At 34.3% G+C, this 22,013-nt stretch overlaps 1 protein-coding gene across 1 annotated transcript; it reads left to right on the top strand.

Moving 5' to 3' along the window:
• Positions 1–375: 375 nt before the first annotated feature.
• On the top strand, positions 376–17,267 carry LOC121981830 (T-complex protein 1 subunit alpha). Its single transcript, XM_042534580.1, has 17 exons — positions 376–542; positions 655–719; positions 6,666–6,755; positions 6,841–6,927; positions 7,039–7,098; positions 7,263–7,313; positions 7,420–7,515; positions 9,102–9,167; positions 9,483–9,700; positions 12,066–12,162; positions 12,764–12,850; positions 14,109–14,243; positions 14,346–14,450; positions 15,665–15,793; positions 15,880–15,983; positions 16,329–16,419; positions 16,946–17,267. Exons 1-17 carry the CDS (start codon positions 470–472, stop codon positions 17,030–17,032), a joined length of 1,641 nt encoding a protein of 546 aa, XP_042390514.1. The 5' UTR covers positions 376–469; the 3' UTR covers positions 17,033–17,267.
• Positions 17,268–22,013: the final 4,746 nt, after the last annotated feature.

The raw sequence follows: 22,013 nt of genomic DNA, 5'->3' as shown, positions 1-22,013 counted from the left end.
TCTTACGGAAATGTATCTGTTGTAAAAATATATTCTCCTCATCTTATGCTCCAAATCATAACCAACCGTTCTCCTCTCCCAACCAGATGCCTCTATCCTACATTCTGTATCTTTAACTAATATACATCAAGATATTAAGAAGGAGGGGTCAAAGGGTAGTATTATCTTGGAAACAAATTCAAAGCATAGTAAGGATATTATTATCTAAAAGGAAATAATTTATCATGACAGCATTTTTATTGTGCATTCCCGGCGCCAAAGCGTTACAATGTTACAATCTTACTGGTCAAAAGACTTTTTTTTTTTTTTTCCTTTTTGTTACTTTTGAAACTATGAGGATAATTTCGTACTTTAACCAACCCTCGACGGGTTAAACCCTGCCCCGTCCCCTAGCTTTCGGACTGGTAGATCTTTCTTCTGTCGTTGCAGTCCATTCTAGGGTTTCCGCTGCTGCCTCCAGAATTAGGCAATGGCGATCGCTGCTCAGACTCCTGACATATTGGGTGAGCGCCAATCCGGCCAAGACGTTCGCACTCAGAATGGTTCGATCTTCTCCTTCTCAGCTCACCTCAATATTCTCCCAGCATTATCTCTACGAGTGTGTTTCCGATTGTTTGTCTCGATCCGTTTTCTTTCGGTGTGTTGTTGAAACAGTGGTGGCGTGCCAAGCTGTTGCTAACATCGTCAAGTCTTCTCTCGGACCGGTTGGTCTCGATAAGGTGAAACGCGATCTCGGATCCCAAGCTGTTTTTTTTCTCCATTTTTTATTGGTTAAGAAAAGTCGGATGTTTGTATTCTCTACATGTGATATTTAAAATCCCTAACTATTTGTATATTATTACTGGAATATTGGGCGCAGTTTCTCAAAGTTCTTGAATGTTATATATGATTACATGCTGCATTTGCTTCAAGCTTGGTTGTAGTCTCAAGTCTCAACGCATATCTATGCTGGTCACCTATTGTTGAATTAAGAGTTTTTTTTTTTTCTGACTTGAATTCCTTGTTGGAAAGTTGTTGACGGGTGATGCATATTTGGATGAAGGGCAATGTGATGGGCCTTATGGGAAGAAAAATCTGTTAAGGTTTTCGTAATAGAATTTTGTTATGGTTTTTCATAATAGAATTTTGTTGCGGTTTTTTTTAATAGAAATCTGTTATTATTTTATCGGGTATGGGGTTTGGATACTATTTATAGGGATTATTGTAAACCTATTGAATCACAAGAATCATTGAATATGATTCAATTGTATAGAGAGAATTCTAATAAAGGCTTAGCTGTTTTTATCGAGTATGCATGCTGTCGAACCACGATAACTCTTATTCTTTCTCTTTATCATCTTCCTTGTGTTTGCTCTTTCTTGTGTGTTTTTGTCTCGTTGCTTCGCTCAATCTCTTTCTCTCTCTTCCTCTTCTTCCGCATTAGAGGTTGAGAGGTGTTGCCCCTGCCTCTTTGCGCAACAATCGGTATCAGAGCAATGTTTTGACGGATTTTTTCAACATGTCGAGGACGTCTTCTACGAAGTTTGATATGGTGAAGTTTAATAGAACCAGAAACTTCGGATTATGGTAGAGAAGGGTCAAGCATTTGTTGGTGCAACAAGGCATGGTAAAGGCGCTAGGAGAAAGAAAAATCGAAAAGCTTGGAGAGATCGGATTGGGAAGCAGGCGAAGGCAGTGGCAATAATCACGTTTTGTCTTACGGATGATGTGATGTACCATGTCATGAACGAGGAGTCATCAGCGATAGTTTGGCAAAAGTTGGAAAGCCGGTACATGTCAAAGTCATTGACAAAAAAGTTGTATTTTAAGCAGAAATTATTCGGACTGAAGATGATAGAAGGAACCGATCTGAGCCAGCACATCAACGTATTCAACCAGATTATGAGTGATCTGAAGCAGGTTGATGTGAAGATCGAAGATGAAAACAAGGCGCTGATGTTGAATTCTTTACCTTTATCTCTTACGTATGAGAATTTGGTTACTACTTTGATGTGGGGTAAAGAAATTCGTAAATTGGAGGATATCACATGTGCATTGTTAGATTTTTACCAAAGGAAAAAAACAAGCGATGAAGTTTCTCATAAAAGACTTGTGGTAAATAGCAACCAGAGTGTGGTAGGAGCAAATCTTGACATGGATCTGGTAACGACAACAAGGCTAGTTATAAGTCGAGATGGAAGAAGGTAATCACATGCTACAAGTATGGAGACAAAGGTTATATGAAGAGAGATTGTCAAGAGATAAAGAAATATGTTGCAGAGAACAAACGTAGCTCGATAAAGTTTGTAAACATAGTTGAAGAAGAAAATTCAGAGAACGGTGATGGAGATATGTATCAGTTATGTCAAGTTCGGAGCAACTAACAGATGTATGGATTTTAGACTGTTTATTCATATTACATGACTCTAAACCAGGAGTGGTTTGACACCTATAGGGAGTAAATTTTGGTTCAGTATGGATAGGAAATGATGCGTCATGCAAAGTTATCGACATAGAAAATATCGGAATCAAGATGTTTGATAGTGTGATTAGAACCCTATATGATGTTAGATATATACCAAAGCTAAGGAAAAACTTAATCTCGCTAGGCATACTAGATGGTAATAGTTGTAGTTACAAATCAATAAGTGGAGTGATAAAAGTCAGCAAGGAAGCTCTGATGGTAATGAAAGGATAAAAGTTAACAAGGAACATCTATAAGTTGATAGGGACTACAGTTGTAGGTGGAGTCGCTTCGGTCGAGTCTGAATTAGACAGTACTGTCTTGTGGCATATGTGGCTAGGACATATGGGTGAATATGAGATGCTAGAACTTCACAAGAGAGATTTGTTGAAGGGTGTTAAGATGTGCAAAGTTTGAATTCTGCAAATTCTGTGTTCTTGGGAACAGAGCAAAGTGCAATATAAGACGACAACTAACAAGACGGAGGATTTTGGACTATGTACATGCAGATCTTTGGGACCCGCCAGTGTAGCATCACGTGGATGACACTTGTATGTTGTGAGTTTTAATAATGATTACTCATGAAAGGTTGTATACTTTATGCGTCACAAGTCGGAATCTTTTGCGAAGTTTAAACTGTGAAAAACTAAAGTGGAGAACCAGACCGGAAGGAAGATCAAATGCCTTAGGTTAGACAATGAGACTGAGTATACAGATTGAAAGTTTCAGGAATTTTGTGAGTGGCATGGGATAATGAGACATTTCTCATTTTGCAGGACACCTCAACAGAACGGGGTGACAGAAAGGTTGAATAGAATAATCATTGAGAAGGCAAGATGTCTCAGGCTGAATGCATGACTAGCAAAGAATTTCTGGGCAGAAGCAGTTAACATGACATGTTATCTTATTAATAGATCACCAAGAACAACACCAGAAGGTAAAATTTCAGAGAAAGTATAGACAGGGAATCAAGTAGATTACTCTCATCTTTGAGTTTTTGGATGTCCAGCCTATATGTACGTATCTAGTGAGGAAAGATTAAAGCTGGATGCGAAGTCAAAATAATGCATTTTTCTGGGATATCAAAAAAGAGTTAAAGGTTTCAAGTTTTGAGATTCTAAGACAAACAAGGTAGTGATCAACAGAGATGTGGTGTTTGATGAGAAGACTATGCTACAGTGTACTTAGGAAGAAGGAAAGGAAACACCACATAGCAACATGGAGAAAGATGTTGTGCAGGTGGAGCTAGAGGCTCATGACTCCGATGATTCTAGTTCAGAGCACATAGAGCATCACACTGTAGCTGGTGGCAGAATGAGACAAGTCGTAAAGCCACCCACCATATATGAATTTGAAGACATGGTATCTTAGGCGCTTATCACTTGTAACATAAACAAGTGGACGGGCGCTATAGCGGAGGAGATGAAGTCATTGCATAAGAACCAAACGTGAGATTTAGTGGAACTTCCTGAAGGAAAGAAAGCTATAGGGTGCAAGTAAATATTCAAGAAGAAAGAAACAATGTAGATGGAGCAGAAGTGAAGTTCAAGGCTTGGTTGGTAACAAAAGAGTATTTATAGAGAAAGAGAATTGACTATGAAGAAATTTTCTCTCCAGTAGTAAGACATACATTAATTAGAGCGGTGTTGACTTTGGTGGCACGTCATGTTTGCAGCTAGAGCAAATAGATGTGTAGACGATATTTCTTCATGGAAATTTAGAGGAGCAGATTTTATATCACAGCCCGACGGATTTATTCAGTTTGAACAAAAGCGGTTGATTTGCAAGTTGAAGAAATTGCTCTATGGATTGAAACAATCTTCTAGGCAATGGTACAAACATTTTGATTCATACATGATTCAAAAATGATATAGGAGATGTGAGTATGATTGTTGCATATATGTGAAGAGCCTTGAAGATGAATCACTGGTTTTTTTACTACTATACGTAGATGACATGTTCATTGTTGCAAAGAAGATGGAAGTGGTCGACAAATTGAAGAGGCTACTGAGTAAGAAATTTGACATGAAAGATTTGGGAGAGGCCAAGAAGGGATGGAGATTCACAGGGATAGAGCCACATGGAGATTATGGTTGTCTCAACGTAGCTATGTGGAGAAGGTACTGGTTAGGTTCAACATAAAGAATGCAAAGTCGGTAAGCACACCTCTGATGCATCACTTCAAGTTATGCATCTAAAGACGAATGCGAGATCTAAGAGATATCAAAGATTTCTTATGCCAGTTGGTTGTTTGATGTATGCCATGGTTTGTACGAGACCAGATTTGACGCAAATAGTTAGTATGATGAATAAGTTTCTCTTAAATCCTAGTCGACACATTGAGATACAATGAAGTAGATTTTCAGATATTTGAGAAATACAACTAATTATGGTATCATGTTCAATGGACAACCGGAAGATCCTTCAGTTGCTGAGTATGTAGATGCAGACTATGTAGGAGATTTAGATGACATAAGGTCTACTACAGGATATGTGTTCACTTTGGCGGGAGGACCTATCTATTGGAAATCTATGATACAATCTATTGTTGCATTGTCTAATATAGAGTCGGAGTATATAACAGCAGCTGAAACAGCGAAGGGAGCTTTATGGCTTATAGGGTTGGTTAGAGAACTAGGTATTTAGCAATGTGGAGTCAAGTTGTTATGCGATAGTCAGAGTGCTATCTATTTGACGAAGAATCAGGTGTATCATGCGAGAACCAAGCACATTGATGTAAGGTTTCACAAGATCAGAGAGTTGATTGCTTCTGAAAAAATTCAACTTGAGAATGTTCATACTGCAGATAATGCTGCAGACATGTTGACAAAGCTAGTGACCACATAGAAGTTCAAGCATTGCTTGAACTTGATCCATATCTCTAGATGTTAGAGGAAGGAAGCCGAGACCCAAAGATATAGGTGCAGTTTTGTTCAGATACTCGTGTTCTTCGAAGGGATGAATATTTGCTAAGGTGGAGATTGTTAACGGATGACTCATATTTGGATGAAGGCCAATACGATAGGCGTTATGGAAGAAAAAAATCTGTCAAGGCTTTTTAACAGAATTCTGTTACGGTTTTTCATAATAGAATTTTGTTGCGGTTCATAACAAAAATCTGTTATGATTTTATTGGATCTGGGGTTTAGACACTATTTATAGGGATCTTTGTAAACCTGTTGAATCACAAGAATCATTGAATATGATTCAATTATGTAGAGATGTGGAGTAGGCACATTGCCGAATCACGGTAACTCGTTTTCTTTCTCCTCCTCTTCTTTGTCGTGTTTGCTCTTTTTTTTGTGTCTTTGTCTCGTTTCTCCGTGCAATCTCTTTCTCTCTCTTCCTCTTTCGCGTTAGAGGTTGAGAGGTGTTGCCTCCTCTTTGTACAACAATTATTGTGCCCAAAAGGATATTCACATATCTCCACAATGACATGATATTATTTACTTTGGGTCTAAGCTCTCATGACTTTGCTCTTTGGCTCTACCCAAAAGGCCTCATGTGAGATATTATACATCCTTTTAAACCCATGATCTTTTCCAAATCTTTTCAATGTGGGACTTTAATTGACTCCCAACAATCCTTTCCTCAAACGAAGGACCACCATTACTCTCATGGTTCGGACCCCTGTCACTCTTGACTTGCTTCGGGCCTCCCTGTGAACATCTGGTCACCTTGACCTCTTCCGGGCCTCCCCGCAAGCATTCACGTTTGATTACTCTTGACCTGTTTCAGGCCTCTCTGCAAGCATCCGGTCACCCTGACCTGCTTTGGGCTTCCCCGTGAACACCCAGGCACCTTGACTTACTCCGGGTCTTTCCGCGAGTATTCGGTCACCCTGACCTGCTCCGGGACCTCCTCGCAAGCATCCAGTCAACCTGACATGTTCTAGGCCTACCCTCAACTTCATTCAAGGCGACTCCACATGACATCTTATTTGAATCATAGCTCTGATACCATTTATTGTGCCTAAAAGGATATTCATATATCTCCACAATGACATGATGTTGTCCACTTTGAGCCTAAGCCTCTGGCTTTGCTCTTGGGCTATACTCAAAAGGTCTCATGCTAATGGAGATATCATACATCCTTTTAAACTTATGATCTTTTCTAAATCTTTCCAATATGGAGCTTTGATTGAATCCCAACAAAAGTACATAGTCAGTGATTTTTGAAATTTGATTTCTTACAAGACTTGCATTTAATGGTGAACTCCTAGATGCTGGTTGATGACATTGGCGATGTCACAATTACTAATGATGGCGCAACTATTCTGAAGATGTTAGAAGTTGAGCATCCTGCTGCCAAGGTCAACACCTGGTCCTTGTTGTGATTCACATATTTCAGTTGCAGTGGTTTAAATTTTGGTAATTAACACTATATGATGATTATAGGTACTTGTTGAGCTTGCTGAACTTCAAGATCGAGAGGTTGGAGATGGGACGACGTCAGTGGTTATCCTGGCTGCTGAGTTACTCAAGGTGGCCTAGAGATTGTGCTTATTGAGTTCTTTGTGCAGTTCATATTGTTACGTGAGTCATTGATGGTTTGCTATCTGTTGTTAGTAATTTTTTTGTATTCCTTGATTACAGAGAGCAAATGATCTTGTGAGAGATAAGATTCATCCAACATCTATAATCAGTGGCTACAGGGTACTGAATAACTATACATAGTAAATATTTTTGTTTTCTTCTTTTCGGTAGTAGCCCAGATATATCAGAACCATTTACTGTAAGCATTTCTGTTTTGTTATATATTGAACTATATTGTGGTTTATGAAATATATAGATTTACGTCTCTCAATATTTCTTGACAGCTTGCGATGAGGGAAGCTTGCAAATATGTTGAAGAAAAACTTTCTGTAAAAGTATGAACTTGTTTAATTAGTTTGTTGATATTATAAACTGTCAAAGTACTAGTATAATTTTCAATTTCCTTTGCCCACTGAGTGAGGTTTTTATGTCCATATCCAGGTTGAAAAACTTGGCAAAGAATCTCTTACAAACTGTGCAAAGACAAGCATGTCCTCAAAATTAATTGCAATTGACAGTGATTTTTTTGCCAATTTGGTAAGATCAGCATAATTACATATTGTCTTTCTGTTTTAACTTGCACATTTATATTCTTTTTGTACTACCTTTGACCTGATTGTTCATGTATATCAATTACCTTAAGTGCTTGGCGTTTCCACCAAAAAAATAAGCTTTTGATTCCAAACAAAATCCTAAGTACTATATCTGGTAATTTTCTAGGGTCTTAGATTGCTGATACTTTTACAACTCTTGGTCCATCATGCAGAAACATATATATTGGCATACAAGAAGCATCCATATAATCATCATGGAATTAGTGTAAAATTTATATGTTTTACGAGCCAAAATACAAATCATCAATAGTTGGTAACGCTGCAAGACCATTGTATTATGTAGAGATTAAATCCACTGCAAGGTTAGAACAAGAGAACACATTAGAGTAGCCACCATACTGACATCGCTGGAGATAATCAACTACAAATAATGAGTTATGACTTATGGCGGTGATACGTTGTTTCTTTTTCTATTTGAGTCAGTCACTTACAAGCTCCTAGGCTAATATAGTCTTCTACCATATGCCATTACTTCTATGTTTAGCAATGCCATAGTATATAACTATTTATTATGAGAATGTGTGCTTGACTTTTCATCTGTTTGTGACCTTGGCTTGCTTGAAATCATTTGTAGTTTGAGAACACTTTTTTTCCCCCCAAAACCAAAGGACTTAGTAAAATTCATACAGATTACTTGGAAAATAGTTTGAGCAGTAAAACAAAATTGAAGGGCTAGTTTTGGTAAACAAACAAGAACCTTTGCAGTTAAGATTTTAGATATATTGGATCTATTAATTAATTGAAAAAGGTGATTATTGAAGATATTCTTAAATACGATAAGGATCAGATTGTTCAAATGGAAAGGAACTGATTTAGGCGATCCTCATGTGGTTCTTAAGTTAAAGGGTAAATTTTAGAAGAGTGATGTATGATAAGCAAAACTGTTGAAGGTAAAAAATAAAGTTGGATGAATGGGTAAATTGGGAAAAATATGATCACAGATTTATGATAACAGAGATGAAAACAGTAAGTTAGGAAGTTGTGTGGGGTTATTGTATTAGCCTATTAGGTATTATCTAGGTGCAATTAGATGTAGCATAAATAGATACTAAAATAAGAGAAGGATGGAAGTGGTACAACCATATCCAAAGTAGATAAGTAGATTCTAAGTTAATAAGCTAAATCAACTGGAGCTGAAGTTCTGAAGGTAGAGGGCAACAAAAAAATTTATTTAACATAGTTAAACTGAGTTGGAAAATGTGGATACTAGTAGCTACCTAGTCTTTAAAGATCTGCATAGCTATTCCCAAATAGTTATGATTCATGGCTTCTTGTTATTCATAGTTCATACTTTTGCATGACATGGACAATATATGAAATCTTGCTGATATGTATGTGACTTTGCAAAATTCTGCTATTTACCTAGTTGTTCTATTAATACATTATCAGCTGTTTATGCCTGCCGAATTAGGAATGACCTATTATCTCTTTAGATATGGACATGAAGGTTAATTTTTATCTTGCAATACCCTTTGTATACTGTATTATGTTTCTTCGTTGGTTTTCTAGGTTGTCGATGCAGTTCAAGCAGTTAAGACTACAAATGCAAGAGGAGAAGTTAAATACCCAATAAAGGTTAGAATCTAATTAAGTTCCATCCTTCTTTGCTGCAGAACCATCCAAACTTACTTTGTAATGATAAACTGCTCTTGTGGGCAATCTGATACGTTGGGAGTGTGTTGGATGATTTTTCTCATTCACTTGCATTGTGTAATGCAGTTATTTTATTTATATTGTGTTTTAGTTTGGAAAAAATCTTAGTTTGATAAGATTGAATTTCAGAAAGTGATTTTTTTTTATCTTGTTATGTGTTAGCCTGTTTATTTCACTTCAGTTTTCCAGTTTATTGCAGTTTACTAAAAAATAAAAGTACCTTCATTTGTTTTGCAGAGCATAAACATTCTGAAAGCCCATGGAAAAAGTGCCAAAGATAGCTACTTGCTAAATGGATATGCTTTAAATACAGGCCGTGCTGCTCAAGGAATGCCAACTAGGGTTTCTCCTGCAAAAATTGCATGTCTTGATTTTAATCTACAGAAGACAAAAATGCAGATGGGTATTCAAGTCTTGGTCACTGATCCAAGAGAACTTGAAAAAATTCGTGAAAGGTGATTTACATATGGATTTTGATTCTGTGCATACTTGTGTTTAATACGGTCAACTTGTAAATTTCATTTGAATGTTATCATCTTCACCAGGATCACATCTAACTTAAATTATGATGACTTTATATATGTGCTTAATTTTCTTGAATGCAATGGTTTCATTTTGCTTAATCAACATTGTCAATTGTCAAGTGCATGCTTTCAAGCCAGTTGGTATCGGCCAGCATGTCTAAATCTGGTTGGCGATTTACATTGATACTGTGTTGACAATGGCAAATGTGGGTGGGTTGCTGGTGCTGATATGGTTTTAGTGTAACCAACCAAGATAGGAAGGTCATTCATTGATTATGTCTGTCAATCACTAAGAGGTGATTAAAGGGCAGTTCAATGTATGAAACTTTCTCCAATGTGGGTTCTGATGAGAGGTTAGACCACATTAGGTCCAGTGTACGTAACCTTACACTACATTGCAAGAGACTATTTTTGCGACTCGAATCTATGACGATAACGTCACACCACAACAACTTTACCGTGATCACAAGATCACTAAGAGGTGATTAGATACTAAAATTTAGTGTTATCAACCAAGATAGGAAGATCATTCATAGATTTTGCCAATCACCAGGAGGCGATTAAATACTAAAAAGAGGAGGGAAAGAGGAAAAGCATCATTGAGTGTAACAGTTTGTGATGGAAAGATTTCTTCCCATGACTCATTTTTTATTTCTTATGCTGGTCAGGGAGAGAGTGAGAGGAAAGATCAGATGCACTAATTAGAGCACCGACAATAGCAAAGAGGAGTGACACTAAAGTTACAGAAACTGTGACGTATCCATAGCTAACTCCTTGTGGATAATCAAGATATATTTCTAGAGAATCATACAAATTAAGTTTAATACTGGATGTCCGCATTATTTGAGGCTAGAAAATTATGGGATTTATCTTTGTAGGATGCTATAAGAACCAATGCATAGATCAGATGTGCAAAAACTGGTTTGATGTTAGAATGTATACTAACTTGGCAAGATGCTAGACTTACTTTCATGACTTGTAGCTCTAAAATTTTGACTTATAATTACTAGTAGACTTATAGTTGGAGGCAAACAAGCTACTTGGAAGGGGACTATAGGACCAAGATTTGTTTGAGTTGATCTTGGAAAGTTGTCGAAGCATGGCAAAGTGTCAGCATGATATGCTGTCAAAATTGTACGGTTTTGACCAGATACTAAAATTTTGGTATAGGATGGGATACAATCACATACAATTTGGTAATCCTGTTGGTAGATACCCTAAGCATAATCAGTTGTTTCAGTTGCATAGATAGTAGATACGATCAAATGGGTTTGATTCTCTTCCACTAATGTCCAACACATTGCCCAATGATACAGCTGATTTTCACTTTAGTTTTACTACAATCACTTCATGTACTACATTCACATCAAATTTAGTTTGTGGTACCTTTACTTTCCTTCAATAAGTACTTTATATTGTGAAAGTTGCATTGCTATCTGCCACTTTGCATTCAGGCTAAACTGTACCAGAATTTGTGAGTGACATCTGCCAAATGATACATCAGATTTTCCCTTTAGTTTTATACAATTAGTTCAGTGCTACGTTCACATCAGGTTTAATTTTTGTTACCTTTAATTTCCCTTAACTGAGTGTTTAATTAACAATGTGAAAATGCATTGCCAAATATAAATGCCATGGGAGTAGGAACCCTAGTACTAAGATCTTGTCATTTGTATTTTTGCCTGTGCCCAAATCATTTTTTGATTCTTATGTTCTTCTAGTATGTTTCCACTGTACCTATATTCTTGTATGAGATTGTCTTGTTCTGTCGTAATCATTCTTGTTTAGTTCTGTTGCAGTATACTTCGAAATTGCTTTCATTTTTACGATATGTTCTCATGCCAAATGTTTTCATAGTTTTATTCTGTGTTTGTGTACTAAGTTTGCCAAGTTACACGTTGTAGCCTTTTAGTTTGTATGTGACATGAACCCTTCTAGAGTGAGAAGTGCCAGCAGTTGTGAACATTGAAGTTCTAAATTATTCTAATTAATTTGATTCATTTTTATTTGCTTTTGTAGCAGGCAGTCCCTTTCATTATTCTTCTACTCTTTTTTCCTCTTATAGTCTTCTTTGTGCTTTGCTTTTTCTACCATATGTTTTGAAGCATATATATGCTTTATCTATACTCATTATCTTGAAAGTGTTCTAACAAACTATATGAGGTAAAAATAACATTTATGCAGCTCAGTCTTTTCTTGTTGGTTCTGGTTGTTGGAATCTTACATGTGCACTACTTTGCATCTCTATGAAACTAATTATGATATAGGCACTAATGGCATCTTATAAACTGACCAGGGAAGCTGATATAACAAAAGAGAGAATTCAGAAGCTTCTAAAAGCTGGTGCAAATGTTGTACTAACAACCAAAGGAATTGATGATATGTCGCTGAAGGCATGTATTTCTTGTACTTGTGAAATAAGTACATTCTTCTAAGTATATTCTTATACTTATATGAGTTCTGCAAGCTGATTCCATGTGTGTTCCATTCACTTTATACTGGAAGATAAATGTTTTGCTTGAGTCACAATTTTAGGAAAGGCTCTTGTATATGTTGACAATATATACTAGCTTCTGAAATAAGAATTCGGCAATTTATTTATGTATACTAGCTTCTGAAATAAGAAGCTATAATCTTAGTTATGTATACATTCACCAGAGTTAATGGGCTATTACACATAATATAGCAATTTATTCTTGCTGATTTTTTCCCCACCTTATTTAGGCTGGCCTTTTTTTCTCTAGGAAAACTGTCTTGTTCTGCTGACTGAAAGATCCGTATGTTGTTGATTCGTTTTTTTATTTGATCTGCTATCAAATGTTACTTATCTCCTATAATATGTCTGCTAACATCTCTGGATTCTGTTGTGTTTGTGACATTCTCCTCATATGTACACGTTATGCTGTCAGTTCTGAATCTTTTGAAGGATTTATCTCAAGTTATGATTCCTATTTTCCTTTATTGATTGGCCACTTAAATTGAATTCCTTTGCAGTATTTTGTTGAAGCTGGAGCTATTTCTGTTAGACGTGTTCGCAAAGAGGATCTACGGCATGTTGCAAAAGCAACTGGGGCAACTGTGGTATGACCTTACTTGTTCTAATTGTTTTGTCATTGGTCTCCATTGGAATATTGCATTTATTATGTTCTTCTTGATGTAGCTTTCACATTTATATGTATTTTTTCTGATTCACAAACAAAGTTTATCCAATTGTTCCGAGCATTGCACTCTTCAGTCTTCAATAAAACTAGATTCTCACTTTTTCTAAGATTGTAATTGTCTTACCAATGACTGTTTGGATTCTAGATTCTGAGATCTAAAGCAATTTTGATTGTTTATTCTTATTCATTTCCTTTAATGAATAATGTTGACAGGCATATTCATTCCTATGTTAAAAAGAAAGTAAGTTGATTTAAATTTTCATCAAATAATGCACACAGAAGCTATGTATAATGTGAAAACACTCGTACCCGTTTGAAAATTTTGCTTGATGTTGAATTTTGTCTAGAAATGCTGAGTGCCACAGACAAATTAAAGCTTCACTATTCATTTCCCGAGCTTCATGAAATACTTTCATTTTCCCATTTGAGCAACAGTTTTTTAATTTTTTCCTGGAAAATAAAAACTATTTTCTTTTTATTGAGTGTCTGTAGTATATATTTTATATCAAAAAAGCATAACTAATGTTTTGTATATGTTGTTTTTTTTAAAAGTAAATAATAAACTCATGCATAAAATGCTCGAACACTTTATTTTATTTTAAAATAAAATTCTATTAGATTTTAATATTTGTTTAATGTACAATTTTTTCATAAAATGCGTGCAATCTTTTGTATCTAAAATTTTGTTTTTTTATTGTAATTATTTAATTGAATTATACACATTATCCATTGGTATGTGCCTAGTTACTTGATAAGGGGTTTGTGTCCACACGTTTTTTTTATTTATCTATGTTTTTGCTCATTAGAGTACTACTAGACAACAATCGATATGGAATGTGAGAATTCAATGTTGAGACATCTGCAAACCTACAATAGATGAGACTGAAAACACTGTGCTGGTTAAAAATTCTACTATTAAAAATATCCCAATGGACTCTTGAATCTAATTGTGTCGGGTTTCAATCTTGCAGATATTTCTGATCCAACTTTGTTATAACTTTATGCTGATTGCTGAATATATTTCTTGAACCTATGCAAGCAAAACACTGCATTTTTCAGTTTAAATTCTTCTGTAGTTCATAGTCACTGTGCTATTTTAAATTTTCAATTACTTGGATTTGTATGCAATTCTGGTTTTTGTGTTGATCTTTATATAGGATGTTTCTTGGCTGTTGCAGGTTACTACCTTTGCTGACATGGAAGGAGAAGAAACATTTGATGCGACATATCTTGGCCATGCTGATGAGGTTGTAGAGGAGCGCATCGCTGATGATGATGTAATTTTGATTAAGGGTACAAAGAACTCCAGTGCTGTAAGTGGTTTCCTCTTGCTTATGTTTCTTGTGAATTTCCAGCATCCTGGAATTTTATTATTAGACTATTGTTGTACTTAACCAAGGAAGCATCTGCACCAGGTCTCCTTGATTCTTAGAGGTGCTAATGACCATATGCTTGACGAGATGGATCGGGCTTTGCATGATGCATTGTGCATTGTTAAGAGGACCCTTGAGTCAAATACGGTAAACCCTATCATCAGAATCTTGGAGATAACTACTGCATCTCTGTTGCCTGTCTGTCTAAATTCAATCAATTGTCTAGTTTTGATCGTAACCTATTATTTGAAAATTAATGAGAAAGGAAAGAAAATCACTTGAACTTTATATTGGCCTTATTATGTAATCTCTTTTTGTCCAGTTACTTTGGTCACTTTAGAATTTGGCATTCTTTTTCATCCATAGCGAGAGAGTTGGATAGATTTATGGCTGCTGCTTCAAATTTATAAATTAATGTGCATGTGCCTGTCAAAAGATGGTGCTTATACTACTTCGTTGCATTTATCTTCATTCAGTGCATTTATCTTCATTCAGCTCATATAGATAAATCAGAGGTTTCAGTCTGGATCAGCTAAGCCCCACATACTTATAAAGCCTTCTACATTAATTACCCTATTTATCAAGGTTTAAAATAAAATATCTTTTCGTGTTGGATTTTGATCTCTGTCAGGAAAGGTTCAATCTTGGCACCATGTTGTATGACACTTGTAGTGGTTCTACACACTTCTACATGTGCTGAGATCAACTCAAGCTATAATCCTACAATCTACCTTCTACTTTGTTTACCTTCAAATCTAAGCCTGTAGCAATTACAAAGTTAATTGAATTAAAATTTTAAAGGAACAATGTACACAAATGTAACAAGCATATCATATTGACTAGTGATTATTACTTACTATTTCGAAAATAAATGTCATGCGCACAACAAGAGCATTAGTCTCTGAAGCATCACAGTGATATCATCTCGGTAAAATTTTCAAGACTCAGATTATATGTTTCTAGCATATTTAGTATGAGAATTTGTCTCCACATTTTCCTACATATAGCCTGGCTAACTACTAGGAGTTGGACTTAATTACACAATTGAAACTAAAAAAAGCATAGGTGCAATCTATGAATCATATTTCTCTGACTTTGATGTCACTTCTCTTCACTGCTTTTTATACCACATTTTTTTTTTAATATTTTATTTCCTCCCATAACTGATAAATGAAATTGAAGGATGGGAAGAGGATCTTCCTGTCTCGTTGGTTCTAGATAATATCAGCGGAGACATGCTTTGTCTCAGTTGGTATCATTGAAACTGTGTTGGCATGAGTGGTACCTCTATCAAGCTATATATTCTCTCCACTGCCTTTTTCCCCCCATTTTTGGGCCTCACAAGCTGAGTCATCTGACAGGTTGTGGCCGGCGGTGGTGCTGTTGAGTCTGCGCTGTCTGTTTACTTGGAATACCTTGCCACAACTTTGGGATCTAGAGAACAGCTGGCAATTGCAGAGTTTGCAGAATCGCTTCTAATTATACCAAAGGTTCAATGTCCTTTATATAATTGCATATATTATAATATATAACACATTTATGTAGCGTGTATGCTAACCTTGAATTTGTGCAACAGGTGCTTGCTGTGAATGCTGCAAAAGATGCAACCGAGCTAGTTGCTAAACTTCGAGCTTATCACCACACTGCCCAAACCAAAGCAGATAAACAACACTTATCAAGGTATCAGTGTATTTCTGGTGGTTATTTATACACATGAAGATACCCCTTCAATGAAACATTTGCCACTTGCTATTTTTGTTTAAAAACATATATGAAATTGCACCGAAATCTAACGCCTTTTGTACTAATTGGTGGCAATGTGTAGATTGTTTATGCTCTTGTTTGTGGCAATTTCACAAATTACTCTCTGAGGTCATTTGATCCTTACATAGTTAACCATCACTTATTCACAAAAATATAATGACTAATCATAATTATTCACTTATGTTTTTTTTGCTAATCTAATTTGTTTAAAAAATTGTTTACAGCTTATAGTTTTCTTGTGTCTTCTTTGTTAAAATACAGCATGGGACTGGACCTATCGAAAGGGACAATAAGAAACAATCTCGAAGCTGGAGTTATTGAGCCAGCGATGAGCAAAGTGAAGATCATACAGGTATGAACATATCTAATATAGTAATGCTTCTATTATTGGGAAATGCAACTGCAATAAATTCAACGTATTTCTTTTTAAAACAAATTTAATTTGTAGTCAAACTGTTTATTTATTTTTTTATTTTTTTGTCTTCCAGCAAGAATCTTTAGCAAAAATTTAATCTTTTGCCTTTGGTCAACCATAGTGATCTTTACGTTAAGTTATATTAGTTGTATTACTAGACCATTTACAAGATCTTGATCATGGCACTTTAAAATTTCTTTTCATGGTTACTCCCTTTGTTTTTTTATTTGTATAATTAACAGTTTATGGAATCTTTGGAATGAGTTTGACATATCTATATGTATTAGAAAACGTACCCATATCATGTGGGTCTTTCAGTAAAGAAGGTAAATTTAATTATTTAGAACCAACGCAACTTAATCAGTTAAAACCTTCCGTTTACCCAACACAAATAGGTTTCTGTTTTCATAAATTGAAGGATTAAATAGAAGCTTATTATGATCTTTGGTTGTTTTTGCTGCAGTTCGCAACTGAGGCAGCTATAACAATTCTCCGTATCGATGATATGATTAAGCTTGTCAAAGATGAACGGGAGAACGCAGAAGATTAGATGATTGTGATGATTTCGGTGGAAACAAGTTATCGGGTTGGCTTAATTATATTTTTGGTTTTGCAGAGTGCTTTCATTTCCTAATACTTAAAGACGACTAGTGAAAATTGAAATTTGGTTTCTTTGAAGCTTCTAGTAGAATTGGAAGGAATATTAAGTTTCAGTTCTCCAAGTGAAATTTTGTTGTTACGCTTTATATTGGTTATTTCTCGTATATAGATTTTTCACACTGATATACTATTCGATTCATGCATTTTTATTGTTAACAGTACCACACTAATCATACATTTATATGTCGTGTAATATTAATAAACATTAAAATTAAGAACAACAATAGTTCCTTCTAATTGTTTGTAGTTGACATTTTGTCATTCTAGGAATTATGAGATCAAGAGATAAAAAAATATATCCAATACTTAATATAATTTTAAGGTATACGGTAACTCACCTATTTGAAAGTGTAAAGTTTTTATTATTGGATGTACTTAATGTAAAATTTGTATTTAAAAAATTATTAATTTATAGTGCACGGGCGACCTTTGAGAATTGCAGTAGTAAGTTATTGTAATATACTATTCTTTATTAAAAAATTAATTTAATTTTTTATATAAAATATTAAATCGATAAGAACAAATATTTAAGTATAAGATTGAATAAGATATATTTTTTAACGTCATCGATTCAAAATATTTATAACCCATGTAGTAATGTAACGCAAGACGATGTTCGAAAACTTTAACAATAAGTTATTATAATGGACTTTCCTTTAGGGATGGCAATTCGGAATAGATTCGAGTTCAGATTAACGGGTTGGAATATCAAAATTTGAACATGATTTGATTAATATTTCGGATCAAATTGTCGATCCGAACCTGATCTATTTATTTGTATTTGACTCAAACTCGACCTAAAATGATTCACAATCCGAATCCAACTTGAATCCGATTCAATCATAAATGACCTATGTAGAAAAATATATTAATCTGACTCGAAAAGGCTTATTTATAAAAATGTGTTTATTTTAATCCGAACTCAACCAGAATCTGACCCAAACCCAATCAAAAAATATTTATAAACGGATTTGCGAGTTGTAATCGAATCATTTCAGGTTGATCCGAACCTGACCCGTTTATTAATCGTGTCAATAAGGTAATCAGAACCCAACCTAAACCCAATAAGGCCTTACTCTAACTTTATTTTTTCATATTTGGTTCAGGTCGTGTTTTCATGTCGGATTAGAAATTATCACACCCTTACTCTCCCTTATAAAATATTAATTTAATTTTTTTATATTAGATATTAAACTAATAATAACACATACTTAGTTAAAAAATTGAGAAAGATATGTTTTCTAATATCGTCGACTTAAAATATTTATAAAACCTTTTCTGCTCACAGTGTCGTTAATTTTAAAATATGAGACTAAAATAAATCATGACAATACGTATTGTTTTATATAAAAATTAATTAGAGAAAATTATTAATAACTCTGAGTATGAAAAGAAAAAGAATATAAACATATTTTATTTTAAGTTTTATCTTATAATTTTATTTTAAGCTTTATCAAAATTAATTACTTTTTAAAAATCAATATTTTAAATTAATTAGTAAAATTATCATTAAAAAAATTCACTATTTTATTTCAAAAAAAAAAGTTTATTTCTATAATAGTTATGAGCATACTTTAAAATTTCTTTATTTAATTAAAATTATTATAAGAATTATTATATTAAAATATTTTTTTATCAACTTAATAAAAAAAATTAAACTTAATTATCTCGAGTACTATAGTTGTTAGAGCATCTACGTCATAGTTTTTATCCAAAATTTAAAATAAAAAAATTACTTTATTAAATTTAAATATTCATTTTTCAATACCCAATACATTAACTTCCTTATAATTTATCATATTTTATTTTTAATTATTTTCTCTCTCTTCTATCTAATTTTATTATTATCTATATATGAAATGATAAATATGGAGGGGAAAGTAAATAATTAAAGGAAATAATATTTTAATATTTAAGGATCATATTTTATTTCTACTCTTTTTAAATTCTAAATTTAGAAAATGGGTATGGTGGATGATGCAAATATTTTTTTAATGTAAAATATAAAATTTAAAATAAAATCTTTATTTAAGAGATCTGATGTGGACACTCATCTTTATCCTATAAAACTATGACTAAGGATTGACAATCTCTTCGGAATAGTCTAATGGCTAGCACATGAGAAATTACCATCATGAGATATGGGATTTGAATTTTGGTATAGCCGAGATAAATACCTCCTTTATATGCTAGTCATTATTTGTAAGGCTAGTAGTCATCTGTGATTTACCTCCTCCGTGTTGGCTCTGGGACGAGGGTGCTGGGGGCGAGTGTATTCGCCTTTTGCAACCATGACTAAGGACGACAGTTGGCTTATATGAGTGTTATTGTCAATATGTCTGAGGTTAATTCTCAACAGATGCAGAATGTTGGTTGAGCTAACCTTTTCTTATATGTGCTATTATTGTTGGACGAAATCATTCGTAATTTACCTACCTTACAAATAGTGGGGGAGGGGTACCTTGGAGAGGTCGTCGAAGTGATGATTTCATCTTTTTATTACCAATGACTACAACTTGGACAATCAATCAACTAATTTTCCTATTAAAATTGAATAAATTCAACCGATAAAAAATTAATTAATTTAATCAAAAATTAAAATAATTAAAATTTTAAATAGTCAAATCTACTAATCGAATGCTAGTTGAGTAGTAAATTGAACAGCTACTTTCTGGACGTGAGCAAAGAACATGAGTCACGAATTAGAAATCTTATATTTCGATTCGAGCATAACAATTGATTCTTAGTATTTATCAATTGACTCTTGTATCAATCGACTGCTAATATAATAATTGATTGATATGTTTGGTTTTATGGGTTTAATTAAATTTTAAATTTTAAAATCAAACGCATTGATTAAATTAAATTTATCAAATTTTTAAACAAACTTCCAAATTAGCCTAAACAAACTTTCAAATTCAATTAGGCTACGTTTGATCGGGTGTAATCTGTCTTGTAATATAATCAGGATTACATTACAAGGCTGATTATTTTGTTTGTTTTAACTTTAAACCTGTAATGTAATGTAATGTAATCTCGATTACAAAAGATAGTGAAGTTTTGTAATCTAGATTACAAAGCAAATACTATGTAATCCGATTACATTCGAGGTCATTGTTTAACCAAAATTTGAATGCCGAATATACCCCTAGCTAGTCGGTCGTCGCCCGCCCGCCGACCGCCGCCGGCTGTCGACCGCCACCGGTCGTCGGCCGCTACCGGTCGTCGGCCGTCGGCCGCCAACCGACCGTCATCGGTCATCGGACGTAAGCTCCGAGAGAGATGCAGCGGCCGTCGATAGAAGTCGCAGGATATTTTTACTATTTTATAATAATATGAATTACATTGCTTATAAAAAATAATGGATACCAAACAAAAGAATGTAATCATCATTGTAATCAAAGATTACTTAGATTATATTACCAAACGTAGTAATGTATTCAAGATTACATTACATTACATTACATTACATTACATTACATTACATTACAAGATAGATTACATTACATCCAACCAAACATAACTTTATTTCAATCGATTAAGCCAGTATCAATTCGTTGAAAAAGGAAGATTTAGTGAATGCAAACAGTTTCTTTTGAAATATAAAACCCGATGAATAAAAAAAACAAGGAGAAATTTTTTTTTATTTGTCCCTTTACAACAACTACAATTTATTTCTCATAAATAAAAATATAATTTTTCATTAGACTACGATAAAAACACAAACACGTGCAAACTTTTTTTATAAGTAAAATCATCCTCATAAATACTCATAAATAAGAATATGCACATCAGTTTCTCTATTACTGTATCTAAAATTTAGAGTAAATGACTTATTTTATTAAATTTAGATAATCATTTTTCACTACACACTATATCAAATACTTTAAAAATTTCATCATCCTTAATTTTTTTTTATTATTTTCTTCTCTTTCTTCTATTTTTTATTATTATTTTTTATGGAATGAGTGAAAGGAGAGAGATTGAGTGGAAGGAGAGAGATTAAAAAGAAATATTATTTTATTTTTAAGGTAGAGGTTTTATTTTTTAAATTTAAAGAGTCATTATTCATCAAATTTAAATTTAGAGAATTAATAGAGTAATTATACAGAGGATTTTTAATTATCTTATCTAAAATTTAAAATAAAATTTTTGAATAAAATATTTGATGTGGATTAACAGTCTATCTTTAACTACAATTTGCAAAAAACCTATCAAGCCAATCAAATTTGAAGGAAGCAATTAAGAACTTTTCGAGTCAAATGAATGTGCACTACTATTTGTCGTTCTTATCATATATTTTTAGGAAGTAAACTCTGGACTCACGAGTAAAACATGAATTTTCATTGTCAGCCATCCCCACTCCCCTACCAGCTGAGTTACTGCTCGAACCGGATTCTGAGTATATGCCAACATTACGATCACCCAATAATGCATATAGATCTATTTCGTAACGAGCCATCAAATATTCAAATCTGTGTCTTTCACCAACTCAAGACTCTGAATGGCTTCCGCCTTTGCACCCAGAATATGTCAGTGCGATCGGACAATCGCTCCAACATTAAATTTGCGTGTCGGGTCTCATCGCCACATCCAACCAGACCTGATTACCTTCCCTGAGGCAGAAGAAAGAGCCAGGATAGAGCTGTAGGTAGTGAACGAAAACAAGAGAAGATCCCTCCGACTTCTGTTCTCCACCCCGCATAATCCGTCATTTGCAGTAGTATCCCCTCGGTTGCCTGCCAAGGTACTGCGAGAAACAAAATTGTGTCCGAACCCTAACCTTTGTTCTTGCTCGGAGTACGCAAATCTGGAAGTCCTAGCAGAAGCCGCACTAGCGAGGTTCGTTGCGTATTTAGAAACCGGCGAGG

Source organism: Zingiber officinale, chromosome 5A (assembly GCF_018446385.1).
Source record: "Zingiber officinale cultivar Zhangliang chromosome 5A, Zo_v1.1, whole genome shotgun sequence".
Classification (NCBI taxonomy): Eukaryota; Viridiplantae; Streptophyta; class Magnoliopsida; order Zingiberales; family Zingiberaceae; genus Zingiber; species Zingiber officinale.
This window is presented reverse-complemented; position numbering and strand designations above follow the sequence as displayed.

Excerpts from the sequence above, each read along its gene's own strand:
- LOC121981830 (XM_042534580.1), top strand. The coding sequence starts at position 470 with ATGGCGATCGCTGCTCAGACTCCTGACATATTGGGTGAGCGCCAATCC. Across the intron at positions 543-654 it reads AGACGTTCGCACTCAGAATG|TGGTGGCGTGCCAAGCTGTT; the intron begins GTTCGATCTTCT and ends TTGTTGAAACAG. Across the intron at positions 6,756-6,840 it reads TTGAGCATCCTGCTGCCAAG|GTACTTGTTGAGCTTGCTGA; the intron begins GTCAACACCTGG and ends TGATGATTATAG.